Below are 15,025 nucleotides of genomic sequence, written 5' to 3'. Positions count from 1 at the left end.
TCTGTTTTTGTGCCAGTACCATACTGTCTTGATGATGACAGCTTTGTAATAGAGCTTGAAGTCTGGAATTGTGATGCCACCAGCTTTGCTTTTCTTTTTCAACAGTCCTCTGGCTGTTCGGGGTCTTTTTTGGTTCCATACAGATTTTAGAATTATTTGTTCCATTTCTTTGAGAAGAGTTGATGGTATTTTGATAGGGACTAACATAACATAATAAAATAAAATTTAAAAAAAAGAACAGCTATTAAAAAAATTTTTCCTTCCCTCTCCTTCTGCCCCATTTTCTTTTAAATCTGTTCATAGGACTTTTTCTAAAATAGGCAGATAAAGCCTAGCTCAAGAAGATTGTTCAGGATTCATGAACTATGAGAAAGTTTCTGAAATGTGGTTTAAACCCACTTCCTTAACATACTTCACCACAAGCTTTTTATTTTTTAATACTCAGAGACTAGCTTGGTACAGAGTAGCCACTTTATACACCCTAAAATTCCTTTTCTATGATAATCAATATGGAGGTCACAGATCAATATGGAGGAGCACAGATAAGATGAGCTTTGGATTGAATCTCTATACAGAAAGAAAAAATCATTTGTGTCAGAAAAAGGAATTCTGGCATAACAAAATTAGGAACCTAAAAAAAAAATCTTTCAGGACATTAAATATCTTACCATTAAAAGTTTAAACCAGCTTTACTGTTAACATGATTCTGTGAGAAGTAGGAGTAAGCTGTTGATAGAATACATTTTAACATGAAGAATGGAAGGATTATGAAGTTGGCAGAGTTTAAATTTGTTGGCTTATTAAAAATTTAATCTAATTTGGCCTAAAAAGTAAGTGCCTCAAGAAAAAAAACCACATCCCTTTGCCATTGTTCAACTGAAAACAAAAATTATTGAACTTAAGTTTGCACAGTCTTTGTCAATAATTTTTCATCATAAATAACTTTGTACATTCCTAATTTCTTAAAATTTGACCTGTCTCCTTTTCCTTTAAGATACGAGTTCCTTGAGATTAAGGGCCTGTCTTATTTAGTAGAAGGTGTAAAATAGTGCCATATGGTGCTGTTAGCTTAAATAATAAAAAATAGTGAAGTATTTATCTCTGTTTTTTTCATCTGTTTTTGATTGTATAGGATATCATGGGCCAGTAATTTTTACCTTTCTCTTCCCTTAGAGTGTAAAATACAGTGAATGTGGAAGAATAGTAAAACCCCTAGTCCTACTTCTTGCCTTAATTTACTGCTTCCTCCCCAAACGCTTAGTTTGGTTACTGGAGTGTTATGACAAACTTCTAGCAGTGTCTTAAGAGGCCTGAAAAGGGGGGGCGGGTGGAGTATGGGGAGTTGTACTTAAGCAACTGAATTGCAATTTCCAGACACCAGTCTGAATCACCTCTCCAGTAGGGGGAGAAACTACCGCCCTGACGGGATATCATTCTATTACCCTAAATATCCATAATAATAAGACTGTCTTCATTTTATTTCAAACTAGATTCTGTTAATGTCCTTTAATAGATATTGAAATGAGACACGGAGAGGTTAAGTAACTTGCTCAAGGTCATACTTAGGTTTGTTAGTAGGAAGTTAGATTAGAACACAGGCAGTTTGACTACAAAGCCTATGTTCTCAGTCAGTCACGGAGCTATTACTGTATTTCTCCTAGATAAAAATGTCTGGAGATTATTCTTCTTATAAGTGTAAGGAAATTTGGGCTCAAGGAATTTGCCTGGCCCAAGGACACAGCTAATCAGTAATGGAATCAGAATTTGAATTCCAGGTAGGCTGATTCCTGAGGCCTTAATTTTAGCTGTCATCCTATATCATTGTTTTATATCCTGTCAACTTCTGCATGTTAAGTTGCTTACCTACTAGAGGTACGAAACTCATTTTACTGTACCTTAATACCTGTTGTGTTTTCTGATTAAAGTATGTGTGTGTGTATATATAATATATATACTCTTTTTTTTTAAATTTTAGAGAGAGAGAGAGAGAGAGAGCGTGCATGAGTGGGAGGGGCAGAGGGAGAGGGAGAGAGACTCTCAAGCGGACTCCAGGCTGAGTGTGAGCTGTCGTGAGGCTTGATCTCAGGACCCTGAGATCATGACCTGAGCTGAAACCAAGAGTTAGAACCTTAACTGACTATCTCCCAGGCACCCCTTAAGCTATACGTATTCATATATACATATGAATTCCCTGTTGTTGTTTTTTTCAGGTCCCTGTTGTCTTTTATAATTTTGCCACGCAATTTCCAGAGTCTTGTGACATAATGGGATTCTTTTCAATGAAATTGTTTTTAAGTGGAAGAAAGTGGAAGGGAAGTAATTGTGTGCACACGGTGTATATAAAAACATAGTCCCTGCCTTCAAGGAGCTTGTTGTGCTCTGGCCAGGAAAGACCTAAGTATGGAAGTTGATGTAAAACAAGAGATCCTGTTTAAGTAGGTGAATTTATACACTGGATACTTTGGAACAAGTTAAAGTTGTCTATATAAAAAGAGCTTTTTGTTTGGGGTGGGGGGGAAAAATAAACCTGAAGATAGAATATAGGATACTGTTACCATAGTGGTTTCATTTTCACATGTTTCACATATCAAGATGAGATTTTTGATTTAGCCATGTGGAGATAGTTAACATCATTTTGTATGTCAAAATATTTGCATATCTTTAATTTGGCTTAAAACCATTTTATGTGTTTTTAAAATACAACTATGAATTGTTAGCATATGAATTGTATCTTGATACAATTATGTTAAGATTACAGGTTTTTTCATAGATTGACATTTAGTGGTTTTGTTCTTAAAGTCTGGCATTCTTACATTATCTATATCATGCTGGGGTTTTTTTTTATGTTTTGGTAAGTAAATTGGCTTAAACACATGTGGTAACAGTAGCCCTGAATTACCCATTTAAAAATAACTTGTTCAGGAATATTATGGCAATAAATAGTATATTCCTTTGTTACCTAAACTTTTCACAACCATTATGGATTACCAGTCTTTTAAGATTACTCTTACAGTCTAGGTGGTAAAGATCTTGAGAGAGATCTTGAGAAAGAGTGGAAGGGTGGGGGGTACATGTACAAGTGTGTACACTCAATGGAAGCAGAATAAGATTCAAAAGAGCAGTGTGTTTGGAATTAGGTACAACTTTACTAATTTATATGCCTTTGAATAAAATACTTAATTTTTGTGTCTGTTTTTTTCCTTTTATATGAAAACATAAGCTTATTCTATTAAATGAGAATGTACAACACTTAGTGCATCATAAATGTTCAAAAATAGCTATTAGGTTTATGAATAAAAATGCTAGTTGTTAGGAGAAAGAACAAAGATTGAAGGGAAACCATGGTATTTTCTTTGTAATTTTTTGTTGGGAAATATCTGATTTCTTTAGTAAATAGAGAAAGAAGAGGAAACCCAATTATAAATTGGTTGCCTTTGACACTTAATTTGTAGCTTTGGGGAAATTAATTTTATAGAGGAAGGAGAATCTTTGCTTTATGTTACCCTGTGCCTTTTTTGACATATAGAAAATTAATGCTAAGGACTTCAAACAATAGTTTCATGAAGCTGTTTAAAAGATTTTAAGGCTTTGTTCCATTTCTAGATGGGAAGGTAGAATTATTTAATTTCTTCAGTGAAATTCAGATGATCCACAGATGTTTTGAGTTAGGATTTTTACATTTTTACATTTTTATTTTTTCCCTTTAAATATATTTCCCTTTAAATATATTTCCCTTAAATATATGATAGATTAAATTCAACAACCTAGAAATTGTTAGTAAATCTTAAGTTTCTTTGTTTGAACTTTTTCCTTTTTTGAAAATAAATATATCTGGTTTATTAAAAAATGATCTTGGTAAAAAATAAGAATAAAATCTTAGATTTGTGTTTTTATGTTCTCATAAATATTTCTCCTTCATCTCTTTTATGGGCTCACTGCAGACATTCTTATTGCAGCTGTCATTATAGGGTTAAACATTTGCTATATTGTAACATACGAAAGCAGTTAAGCTGTTTGGAATTGTTTACTTGCTAAAACCAGTGTTAGTCAGCAGAGGCAGTACACCAGATTTCCTTGTGGCTTTTAGTGGAAAATGTTAAAAGCGCACTCATTTTTCAGTTATAGAATTTTTCAGTTTGATCTGGATTAGTCACAGAACTGGCATGAACCTTCTAATTGTGAAGGCTGTCCAAATGCACTATTTTTTTCTCCTGCTAGAGGAAGTTACATCCCGAGCAGTAGCTCAGATCTCTGGTAAGTGTAACATGTGAGCATTACTAGGCATTTCATCCTGCGGTTCTGCAGTCTTTGCTATTCAGACTGTTGCTCAGTTGGAATGCTTCTGTGGGGCCGATCCTGAGGTTCCGTAGATATTTTTTAAGGACTTACCCACTGGTGGTATTAGTGGCATTTTGCAAGATCATCTGAGGAACGGGAAAGCATCTGAAATCTACTGAAAGGGTAACTGTAGCGGTTTTTACAGTGGAAGGAGACTGTACTGGCACAGAGCAGATGATTGAATAAAGTAGTTGGCTCAAAGAAGATGCACAGTCTGCTGTTTTTTCCTGTGAATGAAGACTATTTAATGGAAGCTGTATTCATGTGGAGATCAAAGGAAACACTGGAATGATAAACTACTGGGCTTTTTTCTCTTTTTTTTTTTAAATGAAAAGCCTGAAGCAGTAATTTGAGCTCAAATGCCTTCTAATTCCTTCGCAGCCTGCCTGTTCCTTTAGGATCCTCTGCTAACACTATTTCTGCCTGGTGCTGTGCCCTTTTGCTGGAGCAGCCACAGACAACTGCCTGATGGAGAAAGAATGAACGCTCTGCCTTGCTTATGCTATTGATGGGAATAAAGCTATCTGTGTTTCTTCTATTACATGGGATATCTGGATTAATCAAGCTGTATTCTAGTACCAAGAGTCCTATTGTCTCTTGTGGTCTGACTCATCGCATGTAAATGTACTGCAGCTTTGCTATTAATGCAGAGTGTTTTTTTTTTTTTCTTTCCCAAACACAGAAAGAATTGTCAACCTCTGAGCTTTATTTTAAGAATTTGTGCTGAGCTCTAGATATTTTTTTTTCTGGATAATATCTGTATTAAACCAGAAGCTGAAGAAATGAAGACAAGTTAGAAGTGGAAACAAAATAGTGAGATTTTTTTTTTTTTTAATTACAAGCAAGTCAGCTACTGGTAACTGTATGACCTTGCAGGCAAGAGTGGGTATAGCTGTAATCATCTCTGTCACAGTAATTGTTTCTCATTTCATTTTGTATTGTGTGTTGTTGTTGCCCCAAACAATGATCTTTTTATGCAAGTAAATTTCTGTGAGACAGAGAGCAATATGACTATTTTAGTAGGGGAAAAATATTTTTAAATGAGCTTGTGCTGGACTCTGTTTTAGTAATTGACATGTTGATGTGAAATTTCTTTTAAGTATTAGAGTAACCCAACAGAAGATAATAGAATTTTGTTGTTTTTAGGAAGTTATGTAGTCATAATTTTAAACTTCAGTTTTTCTGATAGTACTTATTAACTTTAAAAAACCAGCTGCGCTGTTCAGAGAATGATCCTAAGTGTTGTACAGAAGAGGAGGAAAAACTACTTGTGCTCTTCCAACTGTGACTTTTATCACATAGCTTGGGATTTAGTATTTTAAAAGAGCGAATGAGTCGAGTGTGTATTGTTGTTTTGGAGGAGGTAGAAGATGAATCTCCTGCATTCATTTCTAAATTGCCACAGGAAAATAAATCCCTACATTCACCACCTTCTGGAAGTGTATTGGTAAGATATGAGAGTTTATGTTTACTGTCTTCTGCTGAACTAGTAGGGTAAATTTTATCTTTTAAGAATAAATATAAGTTGGTTTCCACTAGTTTCATTAAAAACCCAAATAAAGCAATATAGGTATGTACATATGATATAGTATTACTTGGGTATAAAATGCACACACTTCTGATTTTTACTACTTTAGATGTTTAGATAACATTTCAGACTTTATACTGTCTGTTACTCTCTTAAAAAGACTTTTTTTTAAAAGAATTGAGAATCGTAGTTCTGGCAACCACGTTTCTGTTTTCATTTTGTGGTTTTAAAAACTGCTGTAACAAGAATGAGGAACTGTATGTTTTAGGAAAGCTACGGCTAGAAATACCGAGGCACAGCCTTTTCTGTAATGAATTTTATGTATTTACACATAGCACTTTTATATGAAAAAGAATCAGACTTCATCCTTAACCTTACTTTCAATGTTGTTGTCAATTGGTTTCTTGTTTGACTAGTATAATATGATACCTTATCGGAGAGGCTGTGTTGTTAAGAAATTGTTATATTTAGATACACATGTTTGCCTCTTTGTGTTTTTCAGGTATATGGTATTTTTTGGTCTTTGGGTAGTAGTGATTTTCATCAATTGACAGATTTTCTTCCTTGGATTTCTATCTGTATAACGTGTAATGCTAACCCATGCAAGTTATTTAATGCCCCAAACGAACTTTTCAAAAAGGCCTACTACCTTCATGGGCCTCAGTGTGGCCTAGGAATGGCTTGTTCGACAAGTTATGTTCCACAAGTAGATGTTGAGATGGCACACTTGTATTTGGAAGAGACTTTGTTTTTACCATATATACACACACATATATAAACAAAACACTTCTACTCACACAAAATAAAGTTTGCTTGTATTTACTATCTACCTAATTTTGGTTATACTGAACTGATTTTTTTTTTTAATTAGGCCTTTTTTATTCGGGGAGGAATCCTGTACTTTCATATGATTTGACTTCCTGAAACTTTTGGTTAATGTCAAAAACCAAATTGATTATTGTTGCTAAAGGGGAGAAAAATTTTAGGTTTAAAAGTTATGTGGAAATATCTTTAGAATCATCCATGCAGTGTGATTAATATTTTTATTGCTCTCTTGTATTTTAGCCATCACTGGTGCAAGCTATATTTAATGGAGATCCTGATGAAGTTCGAGCACTAATATTTAAGAAAGAAGATGTTAACTTTCAGGTAAAACAATTAATTCACTGATACTGGCCTTTAAATCTACTTATAAAAACTCTTTCCCGGAGTTATGATTTCCTTAAAAAGACATAACACAGTTCTATAACAGTTGTTTTAAATGAAAGCAGAAGGATCTTGAGGTAATTGCCTCAAAAGAAAGGGACTGGACATATATTCAGGATAAAGACTGTAACACAAGAGAGCTAGGAGCCTGTGAGGGTCCTTTGTTTCCCCATCTTTTTACTTGGAAATTTTTCCACAGGAAAGCTGAAAAAAAAAATACTCTGAATACCCATATATCTTCCACGTAGATCCAGCATTGATAGCAATTTGCCACATTTGCTTTTCCCTCTTATATTTACACGTATTATATATATACACACATATGCTTTTTCTTTTTCTTTTGCTGAATCCTTTTTGAAAGTAAGTTGTAGACATCATGACACTTCACTATTAAATACTTGTATGCATTTTAGATGAGGGTTCTTTTTTGTGAACTTTAAAAGATATTTCTATTAAGTTTATATCTAATTATGAGATCAAATTTGTTTTCTTTAAATAAGCATTGTAAGCATTATACACAGACTCATCTGTTTGAGTCTCTCAGTAAAGAAAGACATATTTGAAGTGTCTCCAAACTAAGAGATATAGTGGATTTAACATTCAGGACTGACATGAGACACAGTTTTATAAAGATTGGGTATATGGATAATTTCCTCTGTTTCTCTAGTGGCTAATTTAATTTACTAAATTGAGGCTAAAAATACATAATTTACTATAGTAAGATCAGATTCATTAATGTGTGTTATTGATACTGGAAACACAATGACAATACATTTTTCATACATAATTCAGTCCTCTGAATTACTGGGGTGAGGGGCTCATGAATCATAAAGTTGCTATAGCAACACCAAAACAGATGACCAAAAATGATTGGTAATTCTGTGAAAACCTGCAGGTTCATCTCAAACTCTCATCTTTTCCTTCATTTTTTTGTACAGTACTACTATGGTAATATTAAGTAGCTATAAAAAGTATTTATCTTTTAAAAGTTGGATTATCCAAATAAATTTGATCTTTAGCTAAAATGGTTCATTCTAACATTAGTAGTGATCCAACAAAATGCTATCACAATGTTTTTTTTAAACCTTCCTAAGTGAATTGCCTTTAAGTTGCTGTTTATTGGATACATGCACCTAATTAAGGATGTACATATTTATTTTAAATGGAGTGCCTGTTTACTTTACCTAATTGGGGTGTCCTGAAGCTTTTCTTAGGACAGAAAATAATTATAGTGGTATAGACTTATGAAAAGGAGGAAAATGGCTTTCTCTTCTGCTTAACTCTAGTCTTTTGGGTTTGTTTGCTTGTTTTCTTAATAGTACTGACAAATCTTATCTTGGTGAGAAAGTTTGGACTATAATGCTATTTACCATGATTAATGTCCCCATCATTACAAAGTCTCATTATAGTCAACACTGGTTTTTGCTATATTAATCAAATTATTTTAAATTAAAAAAATTAATCATCTTGAGCATCAGTTTATTCTGGTGTCATATCCTTGGGAACTATTGTGTATGTGTCACTAGTGTGTGACCCCCAAACATTTACAATTTTTAGTCTCTACTTACAGATTCCTTTCTTTACTTGCTTTTAACCATCATTTCTTAACATCTCCTAGCTTGTGCCCTTACTCTGAAACTTAGGGCAGAACTAAAAGCTAAGTTAGTATTTCAAATCAGTTGGCCCTTCTTGAGGGTGGGTGACTCTTCAGTTGTCTTCAGTGATTCATGGGTTTTTGACAAGTTTTTTTTATGGCTACTTTTTGGTCTTTTCTCATGTGGCTCAGTAGTTGAAAGTACTGTCATAATTTTACAATTTGTTAAATCCGTGGCCATTTTTCGAATTCAAGATAGTAAATTTTTTCTTTTAAGAGGTGATGTATATACATTTGTTTAGGAAAACAATGTTTTGTCATATAAAATGACTCTTGATAAGTAATAAAATATATTTAAGCTTCATGTCAGCGTGACAGCAGTGTTTTTCAAAAATAAGTTTAAGTAATTGAGAATAACATCTTTTTGAAACTTACGGTTTTTGAAGTTATTTTTATAAATTTTTAGAATGGATATATAAATTCAGATTTGTTTCTATACTGAATAAACATTGTATTATTTTAGATTTATTATTTTAGTTTCTTCAGTCATGTCCTAAAGTTTTGAATACTGTGGACTACCAAAGAGTACCTTTTTTACTAACACACCTAATTGATTTTTAATAAAACTCTTAATTTAAAATTCATTTATATTATTTGGTCTGAGAAGGAAGTCTTCTATTGTAGAAGCTAGGTAAGATGGTTTCACTAGGAAATACTGAAATTTCATATTTGGAAGCTTTGGGCCACAAGTAATTGATTGCCTAACTAAATACAGGTTTATTGCTTATATAATTTAATCTAGAGCAAGGTGATTTGGGGGTTGGTTAAGACAGTAATGTCAGAGCTCTGGATGAGCTTTTCTGTGAGACTTTTAGCTTTCTCCTCATAGTAGATATGACTGCTGCATTATGTGCTTATGAGAAACAACCAAAGAAAGTGGAAAGGGGACACTCACTCTAAGTTTCCTTTTTTTCTTTGTTTCTTTTTGTAATCAAGCAAAGGCATCTTTTTCAAAATCCCCTCAAAACTCCCCTCAGGTTCCGTTGGTTACTAGCTTACTCTAAACCAATCCATCAACAGAGGTAGAATGGGATTAACTTCTTGCTTAGATCAATCATTGTTTATTACCTGGTTTATTCCCTGGGGCAAGAATAGAGGCTTTCCGTCACTGGTTATATTGCCATTCCATATATGGAGAAAATCAACATTTTCATAGGAAGGCATAAAGGGAAAATAATTGTTTGGATAGGTAACCTAATAGAAGATTTTTGATTGCCTAGAAGCAGTTGAAATAGCAAACTTTTGGAAAAATAAAAGTCACTTGGAAGAAGCACTATTAATCAAAAGGGTGAAACACAGTATAAAGGCAGAGTGGTATGTATATGTAGTGTAAAGAACAATTGGAATAGAAGTTATTAGAACTAAGTACTCATATTTTCTTACCTTGTTACCTATATATACTACTTGAGCAAATCCATTTAAGTTCTTTGGGACTAACTTTTCTTTTGTAAAATGTGTGGGGTTACAATAATGGACTTCAGTGCTTTTTCAACTCCAAATTTAAGATGATCTAAAAATTCTGAATGACCTGAATGACCTGCGTTTGCCCAGAAGGTTTCATTTGTATTTCTAAATATATGTAGCCAAGGGTGCCTGAGTGGCTCAGTCAGTTAAGTGACTGCCTTCAGTTCAGGTCATAATCCCAGGACCCTACATAATCAAGCCCTACATCAGGTTCCAGCAGGGGAGTCTGCTTCTCCCTCTCCCCTTGCTCATGTTCTCTCTCTCACTCACTCTCTCCCTTTCAAATAAATAAAAATCTTCATAAGTAAATGAATGAATGTAGCCAAAATAATAATAATTATTACTTACTTTCCCTAGGATTTACTAAAACTTAAGGCCATGTTGTGGAGCCCAAATGATTTAGTCTGAAATATTAATAACACATTTCAGAGGAAAGGTCTGACTTTGTAAGAAAACTATTTTCTACACATAGAAGTTTTCTTCTATCCAGAGTGATAAAAATTGGTGTTAATTATAGAATTTTATTTCACAGACAGTGATATGCCTAAGCCTTCTTATGTTACGTGATTCAGTTCATACAGCAATCTCGTAAAGTTGGTAGGTTAACATTTCCATTCCACCAATAGTTAACAAAACTAAAACTCAGAAAGGTTGAACATCTCCAGGATCAGTAAGTATAGAAGAACAGGAATTTGAACCCATGTCAGACTTGATAGTAACTGAGGAAATAAAGTAAATTGGAGAAAGAAATACATTTTCTTTTGTCACATAGTGCCATAAAGCAATAATGGTTCAAAAATGGATTTTTCCCCCTAAGAGTTATGGCCATGTTCTGTGGATTCCTACCTTTTAAACTGTGCGTGATCCTAATTTTCATACCAAGTGCTATTAAATGTCAGCATTACAAATGAATGAATACATAAGCCTCCCTGGTGCCTAATTTTTTGGCTAGATAAAAGCGTCATTCAAAGAAATATCAAACTCTAGGGGTAATTATAATCTAGCCAGTGCTGTTTTTAGTGTTTAAAACAGAGGAAGGCTTAGATTATGAGTGACCCTTTTTAAACACAAAAGAGTTGATTTAAGAGCTAGTCAATAAGTAGACCTTACCTATATCTATCATATAACTTAATATTTTTGGAAATGCTATCTTGTATATTTTATTCGCTTCTGAATTTAGCTTTATCATTTGAAATATTTGGGGATTGATTTGCCCAAGTAGCCTTCCAAATTATTAACATCTTTTAAGCTTTCCAAAAATACTTTCTGGGATCACTGAAATGATACTGATTTTACTTTGTCAGATGAAGTGCTCGGCAAGTACACATACATACATATATCACACAAGCAGATCATTAGTTTTCATTATTATTGTAATAATATTGTTGGCAGTTAACACAAAGTAGTAAATCCTAAGTTTACACAGGTTGCCTGAATTCCACACATCCCCACCCTTCACCATGTTCTCTAGTCTTTTCTGGAAATCAGCAAGAAGTGCTCTAATCTTCAACCAGTCTTTCTTATGGTCACATGTCACTTCTGCTGGCTTCCAGTATACCAAGCTGTTGATGTTCCTAAGCTCTTAAAACCTCTTTGCTCAGTTACTTGAGGTCATGTGTACTGTCTGTCCTAAAACTATACACATGTACACACTGTACTCATGTACATGGTCTTCTGTAGCTACTCACAGTTAACTAGTATTGGAACCCATAACTCTGAGCCCCATGTCAGGTGTACCCACCCAACTTCCAGCTGGCTTCCATGGGACATGGAGTAAAAAGGGGGGAGTGAAGAAGAGAGAAGAACCAACTCAGTTAACACCCAGGAGAGAATTCCTCTATAGTTTCTCCATGCCTAGAAATGACACCTCTCCTCTATTCTTGCCAGTGCTTCTAGATTCTGGCTTCAGATTTTTAAATTTTCTTCACCAATGTGCAGTTTTCCCCGAAGATCTATAAATGAGTGTATGTACTAAATGTCATTGTGACTAAATGGCTTTTGGGTGGTTCTGAAACAGAGACGGTATTATCTAAATGAAACCAGCTGTTTTTGCAGCTAGAAACTGATGGTGGCTTATTTTTATGTTTCAGTCATGTATCGTTTTTTATTTAGCATATACACATTTTGCATCTTTTATTTTTCATCCCCATTTTATTTGGGGAATATATATTGGGAATGTGGTACATTAATAGTCCTTGTTAGTAATGAGAGCTTCCTCATTTTTCTTGATAGCCATATAGTTTTGCATTGTTTATAATGTAATTTATTTTACCAGTCTCCCTTTTAAAAAACAGCATTTGGATTATTTTTAATCTTGCTAACTGGAAATAAAGTGGGATCCAAGAAAACAAAAATTCTGCTTCAGTGGACATGCAAAAATTTTAGAATGTTTGTATTTATTATGAATTATTAAATTATTGTCTTTCCAAATAGACTAAATGTAGTCTAAGTTCTTTGAAGTAATTTTCCTGGACATCTATATATAAGTAGGTGTTGGGTAAACAATGATACTTTTAATAGAGATGAAGTCTCTTTACTCGTATACTCAGCAGTAAAGCTGATGATTTTTTTTATACTTATTACATATAAATAAACAATGATAGTTACATCGTATAGCAGAATGTCATAAATTCTGTCCTAAGTTTCAGACGAGCTGAAGTTACTAATTGGTCTGTTAGGTCGCAGCTAGCACCTCAGCCTTTTGTTTTGTTTTGTTTTGTTTTGTTTTGGTGAGGTATAATTGACATACAATAAATTGCATATATTTAAATTGTACTATTTTCATAAGTTTTGGCATGTGCATAAACCTATAAAACCATCACCTTAATCAAAGTAGCTAACATTTCTGTCACTCCCAAAAGATTCCATTTGCCCCTAACCTCTGTTTTATGTCACTATAGGTTAATTTGTATTTTCTAGAGGTTTGTATAAATGAAATGATATAATATGTCTTCGTTTTGCCTAGCTTTTTTTTCACTCGGTATAATTATTTTGAATTTCATCCATGCTGTGGCATGTGTTAACAGTAGTAGTCCATTGTATCTATAAACACAATTATGTTTATCCACTGAACTATTGGTGGACATTTGCATTGTTTCCCTTTTTCATCTATTACAAATAAAGCTACTATGAACCTTTCTGTATAAGTCTTTATATGAACATAGGCTTTGCTTTCTCTTGGGTAAATATCTAGTGTAAGGTCAGACCATATGGTAGGTATATGTTTAACTTTTTAAGAAATTGCCAACTGTTTCCGAATTGGTTGTATCATTATACATTCCCACCAACAAGATATGAAAATCTGTTTTTCCACATTCTCACCAATATTTGGTATGATCAGTCTTTTCTAATCTAAAAAAAAAAAATTCTAATAGATTGGGTACACTGTATCCATCCCACAGTGTATCTCATTGTAGTTTTAATTTGCATTGCTGTGATGACTAATGATATTGAACATCTTTTCATGTACCTCTTGGCAATCTGTATATTCTCGTTGGTGAAATGTCTTTTCAAATGTTTTTGCTAGTTTTTTTTTATTTGGATCGTTTTCTTGCTCTTGAGTTTTGAGAGTTCTTTATATGTTCTGGATACAAATACTCAATCTGTGGCTGTGTTTTCATTCTCCTAAGAGTTTATTTGAAGGGAAGTTTTAAATTCTGTGATGTCTAATTTGTCAACTCATTCTTTTATGGATCTTGGTTTTGGTGTTGTATCTAAAAAGATAGCTATCTCAGTGTCACATAGGTTTTCTTATATCTTCCAAAGGTTTTATAGTTTTAAATTTCACATTTAGATCTATAATCTGTTTTGAGTTAATATTTGTATATTATTCAGGAGTGCCTGGGTTAAGTGTCTGCCTTTGGCTCAAGTCATGATCCCAGAGTCCTGGGATCAAGCCCCACCTTGGGCTCCCTGCTCAGCAGGGAGTCTGCTTTTCCCTCTCCCTGTGTGTGCTCTCTATCTCTCTCAAATAAATAAATCTTTAAAAAATATTTGTATATTATGCACGATATATACCAAAGTTAACTTTTTTAATATGTGGCTATATTCAGTTATTAAAATATTTGTTGAAAAGACTATTTTTTCACTGAATTGTCTTTATATCTTTATTAAAAGTCTGTTGTTAATGCCAGTACCATACTGTTGAGATGCTATAGCTTTATAATAAGTCTTGATCACCAACTTTTTCCTTTTTCAAAATTGTTTTGGGTAGGTCCTTTGTGTTTTATATAAATTTTAGAATCAGCTTGTCAATTCTAGGGGCAAAATTGGATTATGTTGATCTGTAGGTCAGCTTGGCAAAAATTAACATCTTAACAATATTGAGTCTTCTGACCCATGAACAGGTGATAGCTCTCCTTCTATTTAGGTCATTTTTAATTTCTCTCAGCAAATTTTGTAATTTCACTGTGGATGGCCTTTTATATATTTTGTCAAATTTAGATTTTATAAATTTTGTTTCTATAAATGGTACTTAATTTTTAAAAAATGCTAGTTATTCTCTACTGAGGTAAGTTTTTCTTGAGTACTCTGTCCAGTGCTCCAGGAAATTCGATTTTTTCACCTTAGCTTATGTAAACAGGACACTTCCCTGTATGAAACCCAAGCACTGTTCCTTCAAAATCCATGCATTCTCACTGGGAGTGATATCACCTCCAACTTAGCAAAATTTATTTTTTTGCTGTGAGTATGTATGTGTATATGTGTGAGAGAAAGATCAATCATGTTATTACAATGATTAATAGTCCTCCAAAGGGCCAAACTGTAGAGGTTAGGTACACAGTAATATTAAAATTTCATGGGGGCAGTTAGGGAAGAAAAAAAAAGTCTCAAAA

The 15,025-nt window shown here is 33.5% G+C and overlaps 1 protein-coding gene across 8 annotated transcripts in view; it reads left to right on the top strand.

Moving 5' to 3' along the window:
• Nucleotides 1–15,025, top strand: part of ANKRD28 (ankyrin repeat domain 28) — a 209,888-nt gene that overhangs the window by 68,997 nt on the left and 125,866 nt on the right. For 3 of the 8 annotated variants that reach the window (XR_012380635.1, XR_012380634.1, XM_025882564.2), the window contains exons 1-2: nt 4,259–5,785; nt 6,932–7,015. Coding sequence is in view for 6 of the 8 variants with exons in the window: in XM_025882564.2 (XP_025738349.1) it covers nt 5,669–5,785; nt 6,932–7,015 (201 nt within the window). In the remaining 2 variants the exon portion in view is untranslated. Of the gene's footprint in view, nt 1–4,258; nt 5,786–6,931; nt 7,016–15,025 lie in introns of those variants that run through there. The other 5 variants (XM_073900380.1, XM_025882577.2, XM_025882591.2 and 2 more) reach the window with 3 other exon arrangements.

This window comes from Callorhinus ursinus, unplaced genomic scaffold (assembly GCF_003265705.2).
Source record: "Callorhinus ursinus isolate GAN/ISIS: 27379988/994484 unplaced genomic scaffold, GSC_fseal_2.0 scaffold1, whole genome shotgun sequence".
NCBI lineage: Eukaryota > Metazoa > Chordata > Mammalia > Carnivora > Otariidae > Callorhinus > Callorhinus ursinus.
Note: the sequence above shows the minus strand (reverse complement) of the source record. Positions and strands in the feature narration are given on the sequence as shown.